At 55.0% G+C, this 17,593-nt stretch overlaps 2 protein-coding genes across 12 annotated transcripts in view; both read right to left on the minus strand.

Annotated features, from left to right (window-relative positions):
* Positions 1–9,297, minus strand: part of KANSL1 (KAT8 regulatory NSL complex subunit 1) — a 94,660-nt gene extending 85,363 nt beyond the window's left edge. For 2 of the 7 annotated variants that reach the window (XM_080565413.1, XM_080565411.1), the window contains exon 1: positions 237–710. The gene's annotated coding sequence lies outside the window, so the exon portion shown is untranslated. Of the gene's footprint in view, positions 1–236; positions 711–832; positions 855–8,477; positions 8,852–9,263 lie in introns of those variants that run through there. The other 5 variants (XM_080565412.1, XM_080565406.1, XM_080565408.1 and 2 more) reach the window with 4 other exon arrangements.
* A 4,341-nt stretch (positions 9,298–13,638) lies between these two features.
* The window catches only part of CDC27 (cell division cycle 27), a gene marked incomplete at its 3' end in the record, with an annotated part of 32,909 nt that continues 28,954 nt past the window's right edge, over positions 13,639–17,593 (minus strand). For all 5 annotated transcript variants that reach the window (XM_080565577.1, XM_080565576.1, XM_080565580.1 and 2 more), the window contains exon 19: positions 13,639–16,570. In XM_080565577.1, coding sequence (XP_080421703.1) covers positions 16,488–16,570 — 83 coding nt within the window. The remainder of the gene's footprint in view (positions 16,571–17,593) is intronic.

Raw genomic sequence — 17,593 nt, forward strand, 5'->3', positions numbered from 1 at the left:
AACGGAGGGGGGGGTGAAACGGAGCGGGGGGGGGGCCGCCTCCCGCCGGGTGGAGAAGTTGGGGCGGGGGCGGCCGCGGAGCTGCCGGTGCCCGGCGGGGCGCGGCGGCGCTAACAAAGGGGCAGCGGCGGCGGCGGCGGCGGGAGGGGGGGGGGAAGAATGGGGGGGGGGGGGGGGGAGAACGGGGAGGGGGGGGTTGGCGGGAGGGGGGGGGGGAGGCGCGGAGCGGCACCTACCACGTGATCGGGCGGCGAGCGCGGTCCGCCGGGGGAGGCCCCGCACAAAATGGGCCCGGAGGAGGAGGAGGAGGAGGAGGAGGAGGAGGAAGGCGGCGGTGCCGCAGCCGGCGCCGCTGCCCTGCCCCCCCCCGCCCCCCCCGGGGCTCGCCCGTTTCCCTCGGTGGGCGCGGAGCCGGGGGGGGGGGGCGAAGAGGAGGAGGAGGAGGTGAAGGGGGGGGGGGGGGACACGGGCCACGGCCCCCCCACCCCCGGTTCGGCGGCGGGCGGGCGGGCGGGCGGGGGCTGCGGGGCCCGGCGGGGCGGAGCGGAGCGGGGCTTCGGTGCTCCCCCCCCCCCGCCCCCCCCCCCAGAGCGGTTTTGGCCCCCGCCCCCCCCGCCCCCCCCCCCCCAAAAGGCTCCGGGTGAGCGCGGCGGCGGGCGGCGCGGCTCGGAAAATGGCGGCCGGGCTCCTTGTCGGCCCTCCCCCTCCCTTCAACCGGAGAATGCACGGAGGGGGGGGGCGGGGAGGGGGGGGGCGGAGGGAAAAGTGGCGTGGGGGGGGGTGGTGAGGGAGGGGGGGGCACCGCAGCGCCCCCGCCGGTCGCCGTGCGTACCGCGCCCGGCCGCCCGCAGCCAGGGGGCCCCGCCGAGCTCCCGCCGCCGCCGTCGTGCCGAGGAGCTGCAGTGCGGGGGGGGGGGTTAAAAAAATTAAAAAAATAAAATGGGGGGGGAAGGGGAAGGGGCGGGGCCCGCCGCCTATTGTCCGCCCGCCGCCCCGCCGCCGCCCGCCAGGGGGCGCCCGCCCCGCCCCGCCCGCAGGGAGGGGTGCGCATGCGCGGTGGCGCGCCCGCTGCCTCCCCCCTCCTCCGCCCTTCCCGCTCGGGGCATGGGGTGGCGCGGGGCGTGATGGGAAGTGTAGTCCGCCTGAGGTGCCCCCCCCCCCCACACACACACAAACCCCAACACGTGCGGCGGGGAGGGGAAGGGAGAAAGGAAGGGGAGGGGAAGGGAAGGGGGGGGAACCTCCCCGGCCCCACCGCAGGAACTTTCAGCGTTTTAAGCATTTCCCCCAAAACACCGCTCCTCAGCTGTCTCTGCCCACCACGCTCCCACCTCTCACACACGCCGCCAGGCGTTATTTCCAAAAATTCCGCCTCTGGTGCTGCTTGTTACAGTCCCCGAAGCCTGAACGGCACCAAGTGACCCCAAAACGTGAACCCACGGCTCATGGGGGGCCACACCGGCCTCCCCAGGCCATCCTGCACCAGGGGTCCCACAGCCCCCACTGGGGGCCCCTCAGCCGCCCGCAGCCCCCGATGCCGAGGGTCGGGGCCCGACCCTGCAGCAACCACCACAAACACTCGGGGCTGACAGGAAATCTGGCGAGCGCTTTCCGCAGCCCAGCAGAAAGCAAATTTTCTGCACGTGACCATACAGATACCTCCCCTTCCACTTCGTCCCAGCACACCGGGCCCCTCCGGGACAAGCCGGCTGCCGGGACCCACCCGGCAGTGCCCAAACGGCCAGGACTGGGGCGCTGCGCGCGCCTTGCGCCTCTTTGACCTTCAGTTTTGTCACGGGTACAAGGGTGACGCCAGCCCGTGTCCCACACAGCCGGAACTAATGAAAACTCGCTCGCCTGCCGTCCTCGGAGGGCCCCCAAGCTGCTGAATATTGCTGCTGGCCAAGGCCACCGGCCCCCCTCAGGCAGGTCTACGTGCCGGGTTTGATCCCGTACCCGTTCCCGTACCCGTTCAGGCTAACGCACTACTTTCCCCTCGCTTCGGCTATGCTGCCCCTACAGTAGGATTGCAGTTATGCCAGTAGAAAGGTGCTTTGTATTCTCATCATCTGCCTGCAAAGGGAAGGAGCCACAGCAGGGCACGCTGCTGTACACCGGCAGAGAGGTGTCCTCACCCTAAGGAGTCAGCTTAAAGCAAAAAATAAAAATAAAACCTCAAAGTTATACTGTTCTGACTGCAGAATTAGGTAAGACCTGCAAATATTGTATCCACAGCCAGTGTGGGCAACCGGACCAGAGCCAGACCTGGAAGAAGCAGCTCACCCAGACAAGTTTCTTGCCCCCCTTTGCCTCAAATTCCACCACCACACAAGGGGAAAAGCGGCCAGATGCTGTCTGCTGCCCAACACAAACCCTCAAAGCTTAGCACATGTCTAAGTGTTTTTCAGGAAGACCGTCCAGCGTAGGACGGCAGAGACCAGTGGTGGTGTTGATGCCCTGGCGGCGAGCTGCAGGCAACTCGCCCTGCTCCTGTGCGTGCTCTGTCCCTCGCTGTCCTCCCTCCCTAGATGACCTCGATGGTCCTGTCCCAACGGGGCAGTTCTCCTATCTCAGCAATTCCATGCAGAACCTTGAAAAATTACTCCAGAGATCTCGATCTGGTCTCTAAGTGGATGATGAAACAGTGCCAAGGAGGACATGGGGACAGGGTGTTAGCAGCAGCCCCGTGCCAGCGCAGAAGCAGAGCACGCAGAATGTGCTCCCTTCTGACGGGTTACAGAAGTACTATTTTTGAAAGGCTGCCCCATGATGAACTCAGCAGCTTCTCGCTTTCTCCTGACCTGTTTCTCCCCACCACATTTGGGCAACTCTTTAGGAAGCCAAGATACCAGCCCCCTCCAAGAGCATAAATACCTCTGATTTTTATTTTTATTTTTTAAAGTCTACCTAGAATTCGATTCAGCTGAAAACCAGCAGCAATCGGTTGTGGAGGAAGTTTAAAATAAATAAGTAAATAAAATCCTGTGCAATGAAGTTTCTCATCTTTAACTCGTTCTGCACTGCAGAATTCTGCTAATCGAGGCAAGCCCAACCAAGAGTGGAGATCCCCAGCCTGGCAGTCTGCTGCAGACCTGGACTCCCTTGCAGCACAGCCGTACCTACGGCTTTCATCACTCACCCTGAGCTGGAGATGATGAAGCAAAAATTTCTGTGCAGTCCAAAATAACACAACTTTGGCCTTTGCCACGTACCTTTTTATAGCCTTTCCATTCAGAAGAGCACTGCAACATCCTCATGGTCACCTGGCTGCTCCCATCGGGCACAGGCCCACACCTCGAGACACGGCTCAGACGGAAATGTCCCCGGGGGCTCCCAGCCAACAGCCCCATCCCTGCTCCACCAGCAGAACCAACTGCACCGTCCACGAGTCCCCAGACGGGCTCACTGCTGCTGCTGATACCCCACATGAACAGGAGGCGATCTCAGTGCTGAACCCACAGGTTTTACAGCACCAGCCTGGAAACCTTTCTTTGAAATCCTCTCCTCCTACAAAGCATCAAGAACACACGAGCCACAGGGCTCCATACACGGTGTACCCAACTGCTGCCTTATTTCCCCCCCACACACACACACACCCTTTACCTATTAATCCTCATAATTTGCTTTGACTGTTAGATTTCTAAGGCAGGTACAAGCTTTGTGTGCATATACAACTATTTGTACAACAAAACATATACTCACAAATATGCTAGGGCACGTGGAGGGAGACTTCAGAGCATGCAAAGACACCAGATCAGTTTGAGAAGCATCTTATCAAAGCAGAGAAAGCAGTGGCCACCAAGGGACACGGTGACACGACTCCCTACAGACACTGCCCCTGGATACAACTGCATTTTTTCCACGTCCTGCTTTGCAACTTTGCCATTTTTTGTTAAAACATCTGATGATCTCAAACGTCAGTGGCCACTGAGGCTTCAGGAGATGCAAGACTCATCTATATTTAGCTTCAAACCTGACGAGCTGCAGCAACAACAACAAGAAGAGAGCTCTGCAGCGATCGCTGCACTTCCAGTATCCTTCCTGAACGTTAGAGAAAGTGTCCAGTCACAGTCACGGCACCAAAGGCACTCAGCTGTGACAGACAGCACTCCCCAGCTGGCTCATCTGAAAACACTCGCCAGAAAGGACAGAAAGAGAGCAGAGCCCTTAAAGAGAGCCACATGCAGGTAGAGCAGAGGCTGGTGGGGCTCTGGGGGTTATCTGTCCTGCTGAAATACCCCAAGGTCGAGCTACAGACCCGCATCTGTTGTCAGTGGCTATTCCAATCTGCTTGATACAAACAAGAAGGGAACACGGTACTCCCTTAACAAGCTGGCTGATCCACAGAAGTAACATCACTTGCTTGAAAGCCACGTTAATGATTCGGACTGAGTCATTTGATGCAGACATCCCTAACTGCAAGGACAACACGTGCCGTTTGCTCTCACATCGGAGAGCCTGCTCTGGAAAGCACCGCGACTCCCGAGGTCGCAGTCCTACCGCCACCCAGGCTGGGGGGTTGTTTTAATCTGTTGTGGAGGTAAGGGGCAGTCAGTGCTAGCGACGGGGTAATAAACTATCTTGACTCAATTACAGTCACGGCTGCAAAATGTGTTAATATGGTTTCCACGAGGATGAGAGGCTGGGAATGTAAGGCTCCTTAGCGAAGGTAACAAACTAACTTGGCCACTGTATTTCTGAGTCCCTGCCAAAGATGTTGGTGTCATCCTGCCAAAAACTACTCAAATACTCCACACTGTTGCATCAGACCAACGCATGTTGTACAGAAAAGCCTCGCTTCTTAAAGTCCTCACGGGAAGCTCTATTTTCACCACTTTGGGGAAAACAGTGGAGTATTTTCCAAAGAACAGCAGGCCGAGTATTCACAGGAGAGCACCCCGGATTTAGGTCGTTAGTCCAGCTGGGGTCCGACAGCCAGGTTTTATCAGCTTGCAGAGGGTAAAGCATCCAGTTCTACGTTTAGTTGTAACCCTGTATCACTTATGTCCCTGTAAGTTACCAACGATATTATCAGGTTGGCTTAGATCCATTCAAAACATGCACGTAAAACTGCACAAAAGGCGCAAGGATAAGCCTCGGATCTCATCAGTGTTCTTGGATATTTAAGAAACACTGTGATGGCTGGAGTTAAGGTGATGTTTCATTATGGGAATCATGATGTTTTGTGCAGCACGCGGTACGTGATCCCATGATATCATTCTGCTATTTATCTGTAAGTAAGGCAATAGCACACTTCTAACAAGTTGCATCCCTTCCATTTCAGTTTACACGTACTTTATATCGGAGAAAAAGGAGAAAGAAATAGGACAAGGAAATGCGATCCTGCTCTACCCACGGAGAAGCCCATGTCTTATCAAACCAGGAGACAAAGGCTAACGGCGTGGGGGACAGCGCACTGCAAATCCCAATACTCACATGTGTGCCCCCACTACTAGGGGCAACATTCTGTTCCACCGGCTGCTGGGCAAAGACTTGGGAGGTTTCATGTAGAAGTTCGGGAGAACTAGCGAGGTCTGGTTAGGAATTCCAGCAATTCGTAGCAAGCGGGGTTCCTGCTGCCAGGAGTCTGGGGCTGAGGGGAAGGCCAGATCTGTACCTGCTGTGCAGCTCAGCCCTTCTTCCTTCCACTTGCAAAGTCTCGATGTATTTCCCTTTATCCTAGGCAAGGAAATCCGCAAGCCACACCTACGGCTCGCAGAATGCCTTCACCGACTTGTCCTGCACCAAACCCTGCACTCACACGTCCTCCTGTGAGTCAACGGGTGATCTGAGAACCAAGCCAGCCTCCAGCCACGGACACTGCTGGAAGCTGGCTGGGGAAGTTTGAAGTCTCCATTTGTAATTCTCAGCCTCCTCCCCTCCACCACATTGTCCTTCCCAGCCTTTTTAACAGCAGAATCAGTTTCTGTTTCTGTTGCTGTTTAGATTTAAAGACTCAGGGAAAAGCATACCTTGCTATTGACCCACCACTGCTGCAGCAGTTTAACCAGACAGGAACGTAATCAAATATGCTGCTTATTGACTATTTACTCCTTTGGTCATAGTCAAGTCTCACCTAGCTATGCTCTGAGCGCTTCTGTTCCAGAGATAACACTCCTCAAGTCTTCGAGCCCTAGGTTTTGGTGCTTCACACAAATTCCTCAGTCTACGCCAAATCCACCTGCCTCCAAACCCGCAGCAATGCAGGAAAACATCAGACATCATCGGTGGAAAGAGTCAAGTCCCTACACGCTTTCCTTATTAACGATACTTCCTGTAACAAGGCAGGCACAGCAGAACGACTGCAGGGGAACAGCAGCAAGACCGAGGCAGCGAGCCCCCCGGTTCTGCTACCACCACGGGGAAGCAGAGGAGCACTTTGCAGATTTCCACCTGCGGCTGTTAGCCATGAAGGCAGAACACACGGTGCTCCTGCTCCTCTGCTCCAAAACACCCTCCCACCCCGCTGAGGAGCTGCAGGTAAAGAGTTTTATAAGACTTAAGGGCTATAATGGAGCTGCTTTCTTTATGACTATAAAAAAAAACAACGCAGGCTATGACAACAATATTAGGTGCCACGGTTTGAGCCCAAATCAGGAGCGCAGGACACAAAAGGATTCAAACACTTACTAGTCAAAGGTTTAAAGCTATTGGCACAGGAACAGAAGACATACTCGAGCGCTCAAAAAAAAAAATAAAACCAAGGTCCACATAGCTCCTCCTGAATGCCTCCAAGCAAAACTGCCGAGCGGACGTGACAGCCTGACACAGCGGCTGTCTGCACATCCTCCTCGGGACGCTCTCCAGCAGGCTTTGGCTAGTTCTACGTGACCCGCCGCCACGGGCACACCTCCTTCCCCTCGGCTCCTGCCACAGCTTGCGGAGAGCATCCCACGTTATCCTCCCGTGCGCCCGCTTCCGAGCCGCTCTGCTGGAAGAAGCGGGTGCCTCCAGCACCCCTCCGGCACCCGGAGCCGAGGTTCTCCCCGGGGCCACCAGGCACGGGTCCAGGCTGCGCAGTGCGGGCGCTACCTGCAGCTTTTGCAGCCACCAGCACGAGATGGACGTCGCCTCTCAGGCTCACCACAGCTTAAGGACTCCTGAATTTCACTTGGCTGCCCCCCATCTGCCTTCTCCAGGCTGGAGCACGAGGGCAATTAGCCCGTGTTTGGAATCCCGACGTTTTGTTATACGGATCAGCACCACCTCCGGCTGCCACAGACCCTCGCCCACTGACAGGCATACGAAAATCACCGGGCTGACAACATCCTAGGGCCACGCGAACACCGAACCCCATGCGACGCACGATAAACCGCTGCTCAGCCAACAGGTCGCCGTGCAGAAGTGAGGACTGGTTTCCAGAGAAGCCACTTACTGGCTGCCCATCGTTCCAGCAGGAGTTGTAGGAACTCAGATTTCTGGGAAATTCAGCAATAACCTCCAAAACTTGTAACAGAGCCTTATTTTCCTGCTTAAAGCCCACACAACGATTCGCTGTTATTATGTATACACAGAATAAGAGCCTTTGCTTGTTTTGTCAGCCAACTGGAAATCAGATACAAATCAGAGCAGATTTGTCTAATGTTAGCGTGAAAGGTCTGAGTAAAGATTTTTGGTTTTCCCATTACAAAAGGAATTTTCAGCCCTTCGTAACTGGGCTAAAGTCAGCCTGTTTTGGCTTATAGATTTACGTGAGGAGGAAAATATTCTCGCCTTCAGCACTCCACTTTAGGCTTTACTCAGATTCGCGTAACTTAATTGCTGTACCTAAGTGTTTACCCCGTAACAAGAGTTGCAAGATAACAGGTGGCAAGCATCAGCAAGTCCTCACGGCCCTCCTCTCGAGACCCAGAAGCTCTTCGGTCACTTTGCAGAGGCATGGAAAGGTGATCAGACTTGTCCATACAAAAAAAAAAAGCCAAGTTAAGACCCCCACTTTTCATGGGAGCAAGCCAAGCCCCTCAGACTGCTCTGACAGGTGCGCACAAAACTCTCGATATTACAGACACGCACAAAAGCCAGGCTACAGCAGCAAACGAGGAGGACCTGACAGGTGTAAGCCTGGGTTTTAAGGATGCACATGGTGCGAGGAGTAGTTCTTCCTTGTTCTAGGCAAGTCCCACCTCGATGCCTAGGTGCTGTTGTGTACGCAGACAGGTGGTACCAGGAAACACGCACACGCTCCCAAGAGGAGGCCGCACATCTCCCTGCGTGTGGGCACACGGGTCCAGGCTGCACGGGCCGCTTTTGAGCAAAACACCCCTTAGACACGGAACGCACCCATGTTTTGTCCTGCACCTCCATCTTGAAGTTCGACGTTTGCCAAGAAACTACTGCGGGGGTGCAGACTCACCCCGCACCACCAGAAACCAAACCGAAGCCTAAAACCCCAACGCAGCCCACCCAGCTCGGGTAGGTTTGCAGCTGGTGAAACCGAAATTCCTGCTGTCAGGCGGGATGAGGGGGGGGGACCCTACCTGGCTGGCCGTGCCGGTGAGCCCCATCCTCACCACCTGCGGCCGTGGGGGTGAGCAGCAGCGTTGGCGGGGGGGATCCCAAATTCCAGGGGGTGACCAGCAGCGCAGGCAGGAGAATCCCCAATTCCAGGGGGGGCGACGAGCAGCACCAGGTGAGGAGGATCCCCAATGCCAGGGGCCGACCAGCAGCGCAGGCGGGGGGGGTCCTGAATCCCCCCAGCCCCGACGGATCCCCGGCGGCTCCGCAAGTTTCTGGTTGCTCAGGAGGCGGTGGAAGATCCGGGACCTGCGGGAAGAAGAGGCTGCGGTGAGAGGCAGGGGGGGGGCCACCAGCACCACTTCCCCCCCCCCAGCCCCATCCCACACCGGACCCCAACGGGGCCAGGCCGTGAAGCCGGGGGGGGGCACCACGGGCTCACCGCCCCCCAACCCCCCCCCCCCCCCGGGCCCGGGATGCGCCGGGGCTAAAATGGAGGCCCGGGATGGGCAAGGGGGGGGGCGGGAGGTTTCTGAGGGGGGGTCCCCGCCCCGCGCGCAGCCCCCCCCGGGGAGCGCTGCCCCCCCCGGTACCGCGCCCCCCGCCCCGCCGCGGCCCGGCCCGCTCCCCGCAGCCAAGTTGCGGGAGGCCGGTGTGGAGAAGGGGGAGGGCGGGGGGGGCGAAGCCGTGAGGGCGCCCCCCCCACGGAGCCCGACCCCGGGGGGGGGGGGGCTCCGTCCCGCGCCGCCCCCTCCCCGCATCCCGGCCCCCCCCCGCCCCGCACCGGCGGCGCCTCGCCCCGCACCTACCTGCGCCGCTCAACCAGCCTTGAAGTGGGGACCTTCCGCCCTCCCCCGCCCCCATTGGCTGAGCGCGGGGCATGCGCCCACCCCATTGGCCGCCGCCGCGTCAATCAGCGCCGGGGGGGCGGGGCCCGGCCGGTGATTGATGCGGGGCCGCCGCTCGCCCCCCGCCGCGGGGGCCGGGACCCCCCCCCCCCCTCGGTGACCCCCCCCCCCCCTCCTTCAGCGCCCCCCCCCTCCTTCCGTGCGCGCCCCCGCGGCGCGCCCCCGAGGGATGGGGAGCGGGGGGCGGAGGGGGCCGCAGAGCGGGTCCCGGCCTTGCCCCGCCGAGGGGAGGCAGCGGCTGGGGAGGGGGAGCCGGGGGGGGGGGGCCGCCCGGGGGGGGGTCGCCACACGCGGCCCCCAGCCCCGTCCCGCAGCCCCGGGGGCGGCCCGGGGCCAGGCCGGGTGTCCCGCGGCTGGCGGGGTGCTCGAGGCCCCGGGGGACAGCGGTGGTGTGCGGGGAGCGGCAGGGTGCTGCTGCCCCGCCGGTGGCACAGCCCCGGGGCCCGTGGGTGCCACCGGGGCCCGGAGCCGTGGGTGCCACCGCGCCGTGTCCCGCGGGTGACGCCAGGCCCCTGTCCCGTGGGCGACATGGCTTCCTGGATGAGCAGCGACACCAGGCCCCTGGCCCATAAGGGGCACAGCTCCGTGTGCCGTGGGTGACACCAGGCCCCTGTTCCGTTGGTGACACAGCCCCGTGTCCCATGGGTGACACCAGGCCCGTGTCCTGTAGGTGACACGGCTTCCCAGATGACCAGTGACACCAGGTCCGTGTCCCATGGTGACACGGTTCCCTCTCTGAACAGTGACTCCAGGCCCTTGTCCTGTGGGTGACACCAGGCTGATGTCCCACAGGTGACAGAAGGCCCCTGTCCCATGGGTGACACCAGGCCCGTGTCCTGTAGGTGACACAGCTTCCTAAATGACCAGTGCCACCAGGTCCATGTCCCACGGGTGACACGGTCAGGAAGTCTGAACAGTGACTCCAGGCCTTTGTCCCATGGGTGACAGCAGGCTGATGTCCCACAGGTGACACGAGGCTGATGTCCCACAGGTGACACCAGGCCTGTGTCCTGTAGGTGACATGCCTTTCTGAGCAGTGAAACCAGGCCCTTGTCCCACGGGTGACATGGTTTCCTGTCTGGCCAGTGACTCCAGGCCCTTGTCCCACAAATGACACCAGGCTGATGTCCCACAGGTGACAGAAGGCCCCTGTCCCACAGGCAACATCTTTTCCTGCCTGACCAGCGACACCAGGCCCCTGTCCCCTCGGTGCCCGTGTCCTGCACCCATGGGATGCAGGAGGGGCGAAGCAGGGAGGAAAGAGCCGAGAGAGGGACCTGGGGACAGAGCGGGGACACAGGTGTGACACGTGCACATCCAGCAGGCTGAGGACGAGGTGAGCTCCTCGGCTTTTATCTGACGGAGCGGGGTTTCCCAGTGCAGCAGTCCTGGCTCAGCGAGAGGACACCCGGATCATCTGCGGCTTCTCGGGGACCTTTACAGCTCATGCCATTTTTCAGGAGACGAAAGCCGGTATACCCACGTATGAGACGCCTTTCAGGGTTATCAAAATGCAAACGTAAAAAAAGGGGCAGGCGGCAGTGGGGTGCTGCAGTGTGCGCCCGGTGCAACGATTCTCAGATCGCACCGCGCAGGGAGGCTCGGAACGACGGCGGTCACAAACGTACGGCACTGCCGAGCCACGGGCTGAGCCTCTGGTCCCCTGCGAGGAGAATTCCTGCTTGTTTGGGGCCGCCAGCAACGCAGCCACAGCACATTTAAAAGCCAGCATTCTTCCAGAAAACAGAGCAGGGGATGCACTCCTACCCAGCTCGGGGCAGAGAAGCTGCCATCAGACTCCAGTGGGTTCCATTTCTAACTCCGTGTAGACACACACGAGAAACCAAAAGAGGCAGAAATTAGCAGACTAATCCTCTTGTCTTATTAAGGTTGCTTTCCACATGTCCCAACAACAAGGAATTTCTGTTGTTCCTCGTGTATGAACCACAGGATTTTTTTTAAAAAGGAGATTTTTAACCAATAAATCATCTGAAGGTGAAGATCGGCAGAAAGGAACTTGCGGCTCCTTCTTGGACATGGCTTTCCAAGGTATTTTTGCTGGAATAGACCTTTGGAAGTGTTTTTTGTTTGGTTTGGTTTGGTTCCTTTTATGATCTGGGAGGTGTGTCTGTTTATTGGTACTGTTAGGGTTCTCGAAAACCTCCTCATCCTTTAAGGCCATATAAGATTGTCTGGGCCAGGAGAGCGGGTCCCAGATGAGAAGGGGTCAGAGCATCACGAGAGCAGGGGCCAGGATGCCCAGACCCTGATGGCGCAATGAGGATCGTAGCCAGAGCCACAGATGGGATGCCCCCGTTCTGTGATTGGGGCACCAGCAGACATGGGGGTGACCCTGCTGAGCGCTGTGCTTGAGAAACCCCAAAAAAATCCCCAAACCGACCCAATCCTGCTGAACACAACAGCCGGTGCTGCGGGGCTGAGCTGTCCCCGAGCGGGCAGGGCTGGTGCAGGGGCCGTTGGTTTGGGCAGGGAGTGCCAGTTTCCAGTGGAGCTGTGACGTTTGGGTGGCCTGTCACCCCGTGTGTGTGTGTTTCGGGGGGATCCTTTGGTCTCCCCCTGGAGCAGGGGCCGTGGTCGGGTTTACCTTTCTCACGGAGGGGCTCCAGCAAGGGCGATGCCGAGGCGAGGCGCAGGAGCTGGTCCCGCTCTGCGGCCAGGGCAGCATCCACAGGGCTGGGACATGCCAGCCCTCCCCGGCTGGGGGCTTGGGACTTCTCCTGGGTCCATCTGGGTGCAGCCCCAGCCTTCCTCGTGCCCAGCCGGCCACACTCTCCTCGTCCCAAGCCATCCAGGCCGAGCCACTGGAAACTTCCACAGCCAACTGCCACGGAACCCACCGCCCGCTCCCAGCAGGACAGGGCCGGTGGGGGCCGCACCGACAGCCCCGCATTCCCCAGCCCTGCCTGGGGCACCCCACCAGGGTCACTGCCACCCCGAACAAGGGACCGGGTCCCCTCACTGTCCCCATTCCCCAGGCTGCTACTGCAGGCAAGGAACATCTTCCTGAGTTCATGCAACAGCAGGATCCAAACTGAGACATCCCAGGCCGCACCGTTTTGAGAAGCAGATAGACAAAGCAAGCGGAGGAAGTTCGATTCTCTGCATTAATATAATTTTAAGCCCTGCTCCTCTGAGGATCAGGAACTCTTCCTGCCTCAGAAACCTAGTTCTTCACACCATGCGCAGCCAGGTCTTTACAACCCCTCTCAAACCAGCTCAGCTCAGCTCAGCTGGGAAATGAACAACACGTTTCAAACAACGCGAGCCCTGCTCCTCTACCGAGTCTCGCCCAAATCAAGTCCCTAATGCTGACCGAGGGGCAGGGAACAGGGAGACGCTGCAGCAGCAAAGAACCACAGAGCAAAGCCCAACGTACCCGTACGAAGCTGTACACACTCATAAACACCGAGTGCCAAAAACATTCCCAAGCTGGAAAGTCCTGAGATGCTACCGAGCCCTAATACGCGCTGCATCGCTACCATTGAGTATCGCAGCTGACAAGTCAAACCTCATTTATAAAAGAAAAAGCTTTGCTTTTCTCCGGAGGCACGTAAAGCTCAGCCAACCATCGACAAAGCTTCGCTTCGCCGCTAGGAAGCGTGCAGCCCGACTCACCCTGACGTGCCCAGAAGAGCTGCACAGGAAGAGCGCCTCGGCTCTCGCTGCTGCGCGCAACGCGGGGCGGGAGGGCGGCTGCAGGAGCCGGCGCGTAGCTGCACAGCCGTGCCTGTGCACGCGGTCATGGAAGGCCGGCATCGAAAGGCACAGAAGCAAGAAAGGGAGAAGGAGAGGGTTAATTTCAGTGCAACTTTTACAGCCAGACCCGGCTCTCAAAAAGTCACCGGATTAGGCTGATACAACAGACCCGGCGCTAAAAGCTTTAATCCAAGGCTACCGTGCATGCAGGAGGGATTCCCGCGGAGCCCGCAGCTTTCTGCACGTACTGGCAAGCACACCTTCCCAGCAAGCCGAGGCTGTGACCATTTCTCTGGTGTACATCACTGTAATTTCCTTTACCAAGGAGGAATAAGCTCTTGTTGGGGTAATGAATAAAAAAATGGTGTCACCTGTGAATCCTGGTGGCAGGTTTCCAGTTAAGGGGGCCGCAGGAACAGCCCCGGGACGCACGAGGTGGCACAGGGCAGAAAAGAGCCCCGGGGCACCCAGCAGCTGCATCGCTGCGCCCGCAGAGCTCTCCCCATCGCGCTCCGAAGGCTGCATCCCAACACCGAGCCAAAGCACCTGCTGCTGAGCCTGCTTTTAAAAGTAGTTTATTTGGATTTTCCACATCCTTTAATGAATCGCAAATATATTAACAGAAAAGACTTTTTTCCCCTAAGACTGTACAATTTCTGAAATAAAAAGTCAGGAAAGCAAAAAAAAAAGACAAATTACATTGTTTCAATGCAAATAGTACACACCACACCCACACTTTGCATTTTTCCATATTTTTGTTGTAAGAAAATGACAGTTCCCTAATTCTTTTCAGTGAACAGCCTTGCCCAAACCTGGCTGTCAGAGTGCCTTCGTGCTCACCGCCCTTCTCCTTGCCCCTCTTCAAAGAGTAGCAAAACGTTATTGATTCAACACTAATTTTGTGTATCTATTTAGAAGGTAAAATAGCAGCATGGTCCAAATGTTACTTGATATCCTTGGAGGAAAAAAAAAGCAACCATTTAAGATACGATGTACATGTAAAGCAGCAGGACGGTTTTTAAGTACTAAATCTTCAAGGTAGAATCCTTTTAACACCCCAGCTGAGTTAAGAACTCTTGCCAGGGTGTTGGAAATCTTAGTACAGTTGTTCACAATTTTCAGAGAAGGGAAAAAGCCACCTAGTTTCCTAAACCTCTGGTCCCCAGTTAAACAAGCAGCAAGTCTCCTGGAAAAGTCACAAGAGCAGCACCTGTTTTTTCAGATCTGAAAAGGATAAAAAAAAAAGTGTGCAATTTTGGGAGCTAGAAGCGCCCAGCGTTTTTTAGATCTAAAGACAAAAGGCCCCCCGGCTTCAGCTGAGAGTCTTCTAGCTCCCAGGGAGAGGGAAGAAACTCATGCTTTCTGCTTAAGAAAACATCGGGAACCAAAAGGAAGGCAATTCACGCATCAAGTGGTGGCACTCACACAAGTACTGCCTCCAGACCTTCTGCTGAGGTGTGGGGTGCTCTCAGACTCCTCGAGGAAGCCTCACGAGGAACACGCACCGAAACCGTAGGCGCATTGCATCTGGATGGAAAAACGATGTCGTGACAGCCAGGGAACCCAAGGGCCCCGCGAGAGCTTTACCGTTGGCACAGAACAGCCCTTGGGAAATGCAAGCCCCGCATTTTCCTCAGGGAGGATGCATCAGGAAGGGAATCGCACCAGAACATCGATCACCGCGGGAAGCCGTGCAGGATTCAGCACACAAGTCAGCCGAAACACGTCGTGGTTTCAGTTCATCCCCCATCCAGACACAAGCTGAACTGAAGTGCACGGCCGAGGCACAAGGCTCCTTTCATAAACTACCATTCCTCATTTTTTTCAGATTTCATTTCACACTATTAGGGGAGTTCTCGCCTATTTCTCTCTGCTTGTCCTCCTGCTTCCAAAAAAAAACAGTATTTCCACACAGCACTTGTGGATTATTTTTGTTTGAGGAAGGCGTCCCAGTGGCTCACAGCCAGCGAGGAGCCATGACAGGGCACGGGCCTGGTGTAAGACAAGGTTGCAGTTTTAAAAGCTTAAGTTCTAAAGGTAACTACATAACCCCTAAAAGATAAATATTTTAAAAAATTAAGATTGATGACAAATATGTTGCCATGAAATTTATATCACTCCCAATTTATTATGCATAAATCGCTCTTTAAAACTGCTCGTATCATACGCTTTCTTTATCGCCACTGCATAAAGGGCACCAAGTGTTGCTGCAAAATGCTACAGAGAAAGATCATTTTAGACTCGTTACTGTGGCAGTTTTCTTCTCACAGCAGCAGCCTCAGTAGAGGAGGAAAGGGGTCTACGTTCCTACAGTGAGAAAGTACTTTAAGAGTCTTAAAGAACAGCTTAAAAAAAGAAAGAATTGCACATTTTTGCACACTGCTTGGACCACACTTTAGAAAACAGTTTTAAAAAGGACACTATCTTAGGCAATTACTTGATGCATTTGAGTACAAGGTTCTGATTGCATTAAGGCTTCCACGGTCTTCCCAGTTTATTTGTTCAGAAAGACACAGGCGCTGTTGGTTAAGGGTTTGATGTTTCCACATTAAGTTGTATCTACATTGCTCTTTGATTTCGCCCTTTATTAATTTTTATTCTCACACTGGGAAGAACAAGTCAAGGGGTAGATGAAAAATGAAGCAATGTGTTGCCGACTTGTTTCTCTGAAGTACAAAGTAAGACATTGACATTTTAGAAACTAGGTGAATAAATTAATTCTTGGTTAGAACATGAAAGCATTCTGTGAAAGCTATGATTCTGCAATGTGATTCTCCTGCTACGTTTTCACTCCTGCAAGTTTGCACTCTAAGTGGGCACACTGAGCATTTTATGTAGTCTGACACTCCCAGTCCTGAGCACGTGCATTGTATTTGTTCACGGGAAACACTGCAGCTTTATGGTCATGTACATTCCCTGGCATTTAAGTTACACTACAATATGCAAAAGTCTTTAACAGCCTGCATTTGTCAACACTGTCCTCGAAGAACTTGGAAATGAAGTTCAGCACTCTGCTTACCAAGAAAGAACCAAACTAAGACACATTTCTGGAAAAAGAACAAGACACTGCTTCATTAGTACTATCCCCGCATCTACTGGCTTCGTTACAGCAAACCACAAGTCTTTCTTCCGTGATATTTTTCCAGCAAAGGGGAGTCCAAAAATAGTATTTCCTCCTCAGTCATTTTCATAAATGTGTACGAGCCAACTAGTCAGACTCAGTAGCAGCTGAATATTGCACTGCCATTAATTCTGCATACAGTTTTAAAGTCTGAGTGGTGTACTCATGGTGTCAGTGGAGAATAATGACAATGCTGGCTCAGTGATGTGAAGACCCAGGATGCGAAGGAAGGGGAGAACACAACAGTACCAGTCACACACTCAAGCCCAGATACTGGCTTTTGGAGGTTAAAATTCATCGCTTTCAACTGCATGGAGCTGTGTGTCATCCGCATCCGTCATGCTGCTCTCTTGGGATTCATCTGTGCCAACTTTGAAAGAAAAACAAAACAACAAAACACACAAAGTAGTCAAACAGTACGAGGCTGCTTCACTACAAAAATTCTTATACAACCAACTCCAGCATGTTAAAAACACAGCAGCAACGTGCTTGTACTTCATTAACAACGTGGAACAGACTTCCTGCCTTTGTCCCCTTCCCCCAAAATGCTTTTAGGCCATATGGCTTTTTCCTTGCAATAAGTCAACCCCTGTCAATTTAATGAAGTCTAAATAAATGCATTTAGAAAGGAATTAACATAATGTACTATAAAAACATGCAGCCTAATTTAATGTCTGTTTAGATACCTTCTGTTAAATATCTGGAATTCCCAATGCCTGGCTAGGTAGGGATGGGTATGGAGGGTTCCAGAACCGCCTTAGAAGAATTTTAACCCTCCCAACTCTTTCAAATCATACCAGATACTTGAATACGCTCACATCAGTTACCCACTGCATCAGTGCATCATGTCCACTCAATTCACAATCAAATAATATTAAATTAGAAGCATTAGGCAGTCTCTAGTTGCTCCCTGCTTTCATGACAAAGACTACCGCATAAAATATGGGGGAAAAATTGCTTTGAATAAATGCATACATAAGTTTCTCACACTCAATTACTCTGCTCACTCAGCTCAGATGATTGCTGGCCTACAACTTCCAGGAAAACTACTCAAAAAACAGCAGAAATCTAAAGACAGCATGCTATGCACAGCATAAAAGAGAAATACATATATATGAGAAGCTACCCTTAAATATTTAACTTCTATACTAGTTTAAATTAGTACCAAGGTAAATATCTAATCACGGTTCTTCACACACAGGAGTGCAACTTGAGTCTTTCTATAGTAGAATTTAGCATATTATCATTTCCCAAATGACTAAGAGGTTTCATGTAGAGAAACAATGATGATTTTGCTGCTCTAAGGCAAACACTTTACAGGTTTCCTGCACAATAGACTCATCAAGTTCTATGCTACGGAATTTAAAGCACAAAATGGCTTACACTAGCCAAC

The sequence above is a fragment of the Anser brachyrhynchus genome, assembly GCF_964034855.1.
Source record: "Anser brachyrhynchus genome assembly, chromosome: 22".
In the NCBI taxonomy this organism is placed as follows: Eukaryota; Metazoa; Chordata; class Aves; order Anseriformes; family Anatidae; genus Anser; species Anser brachyrhynchus.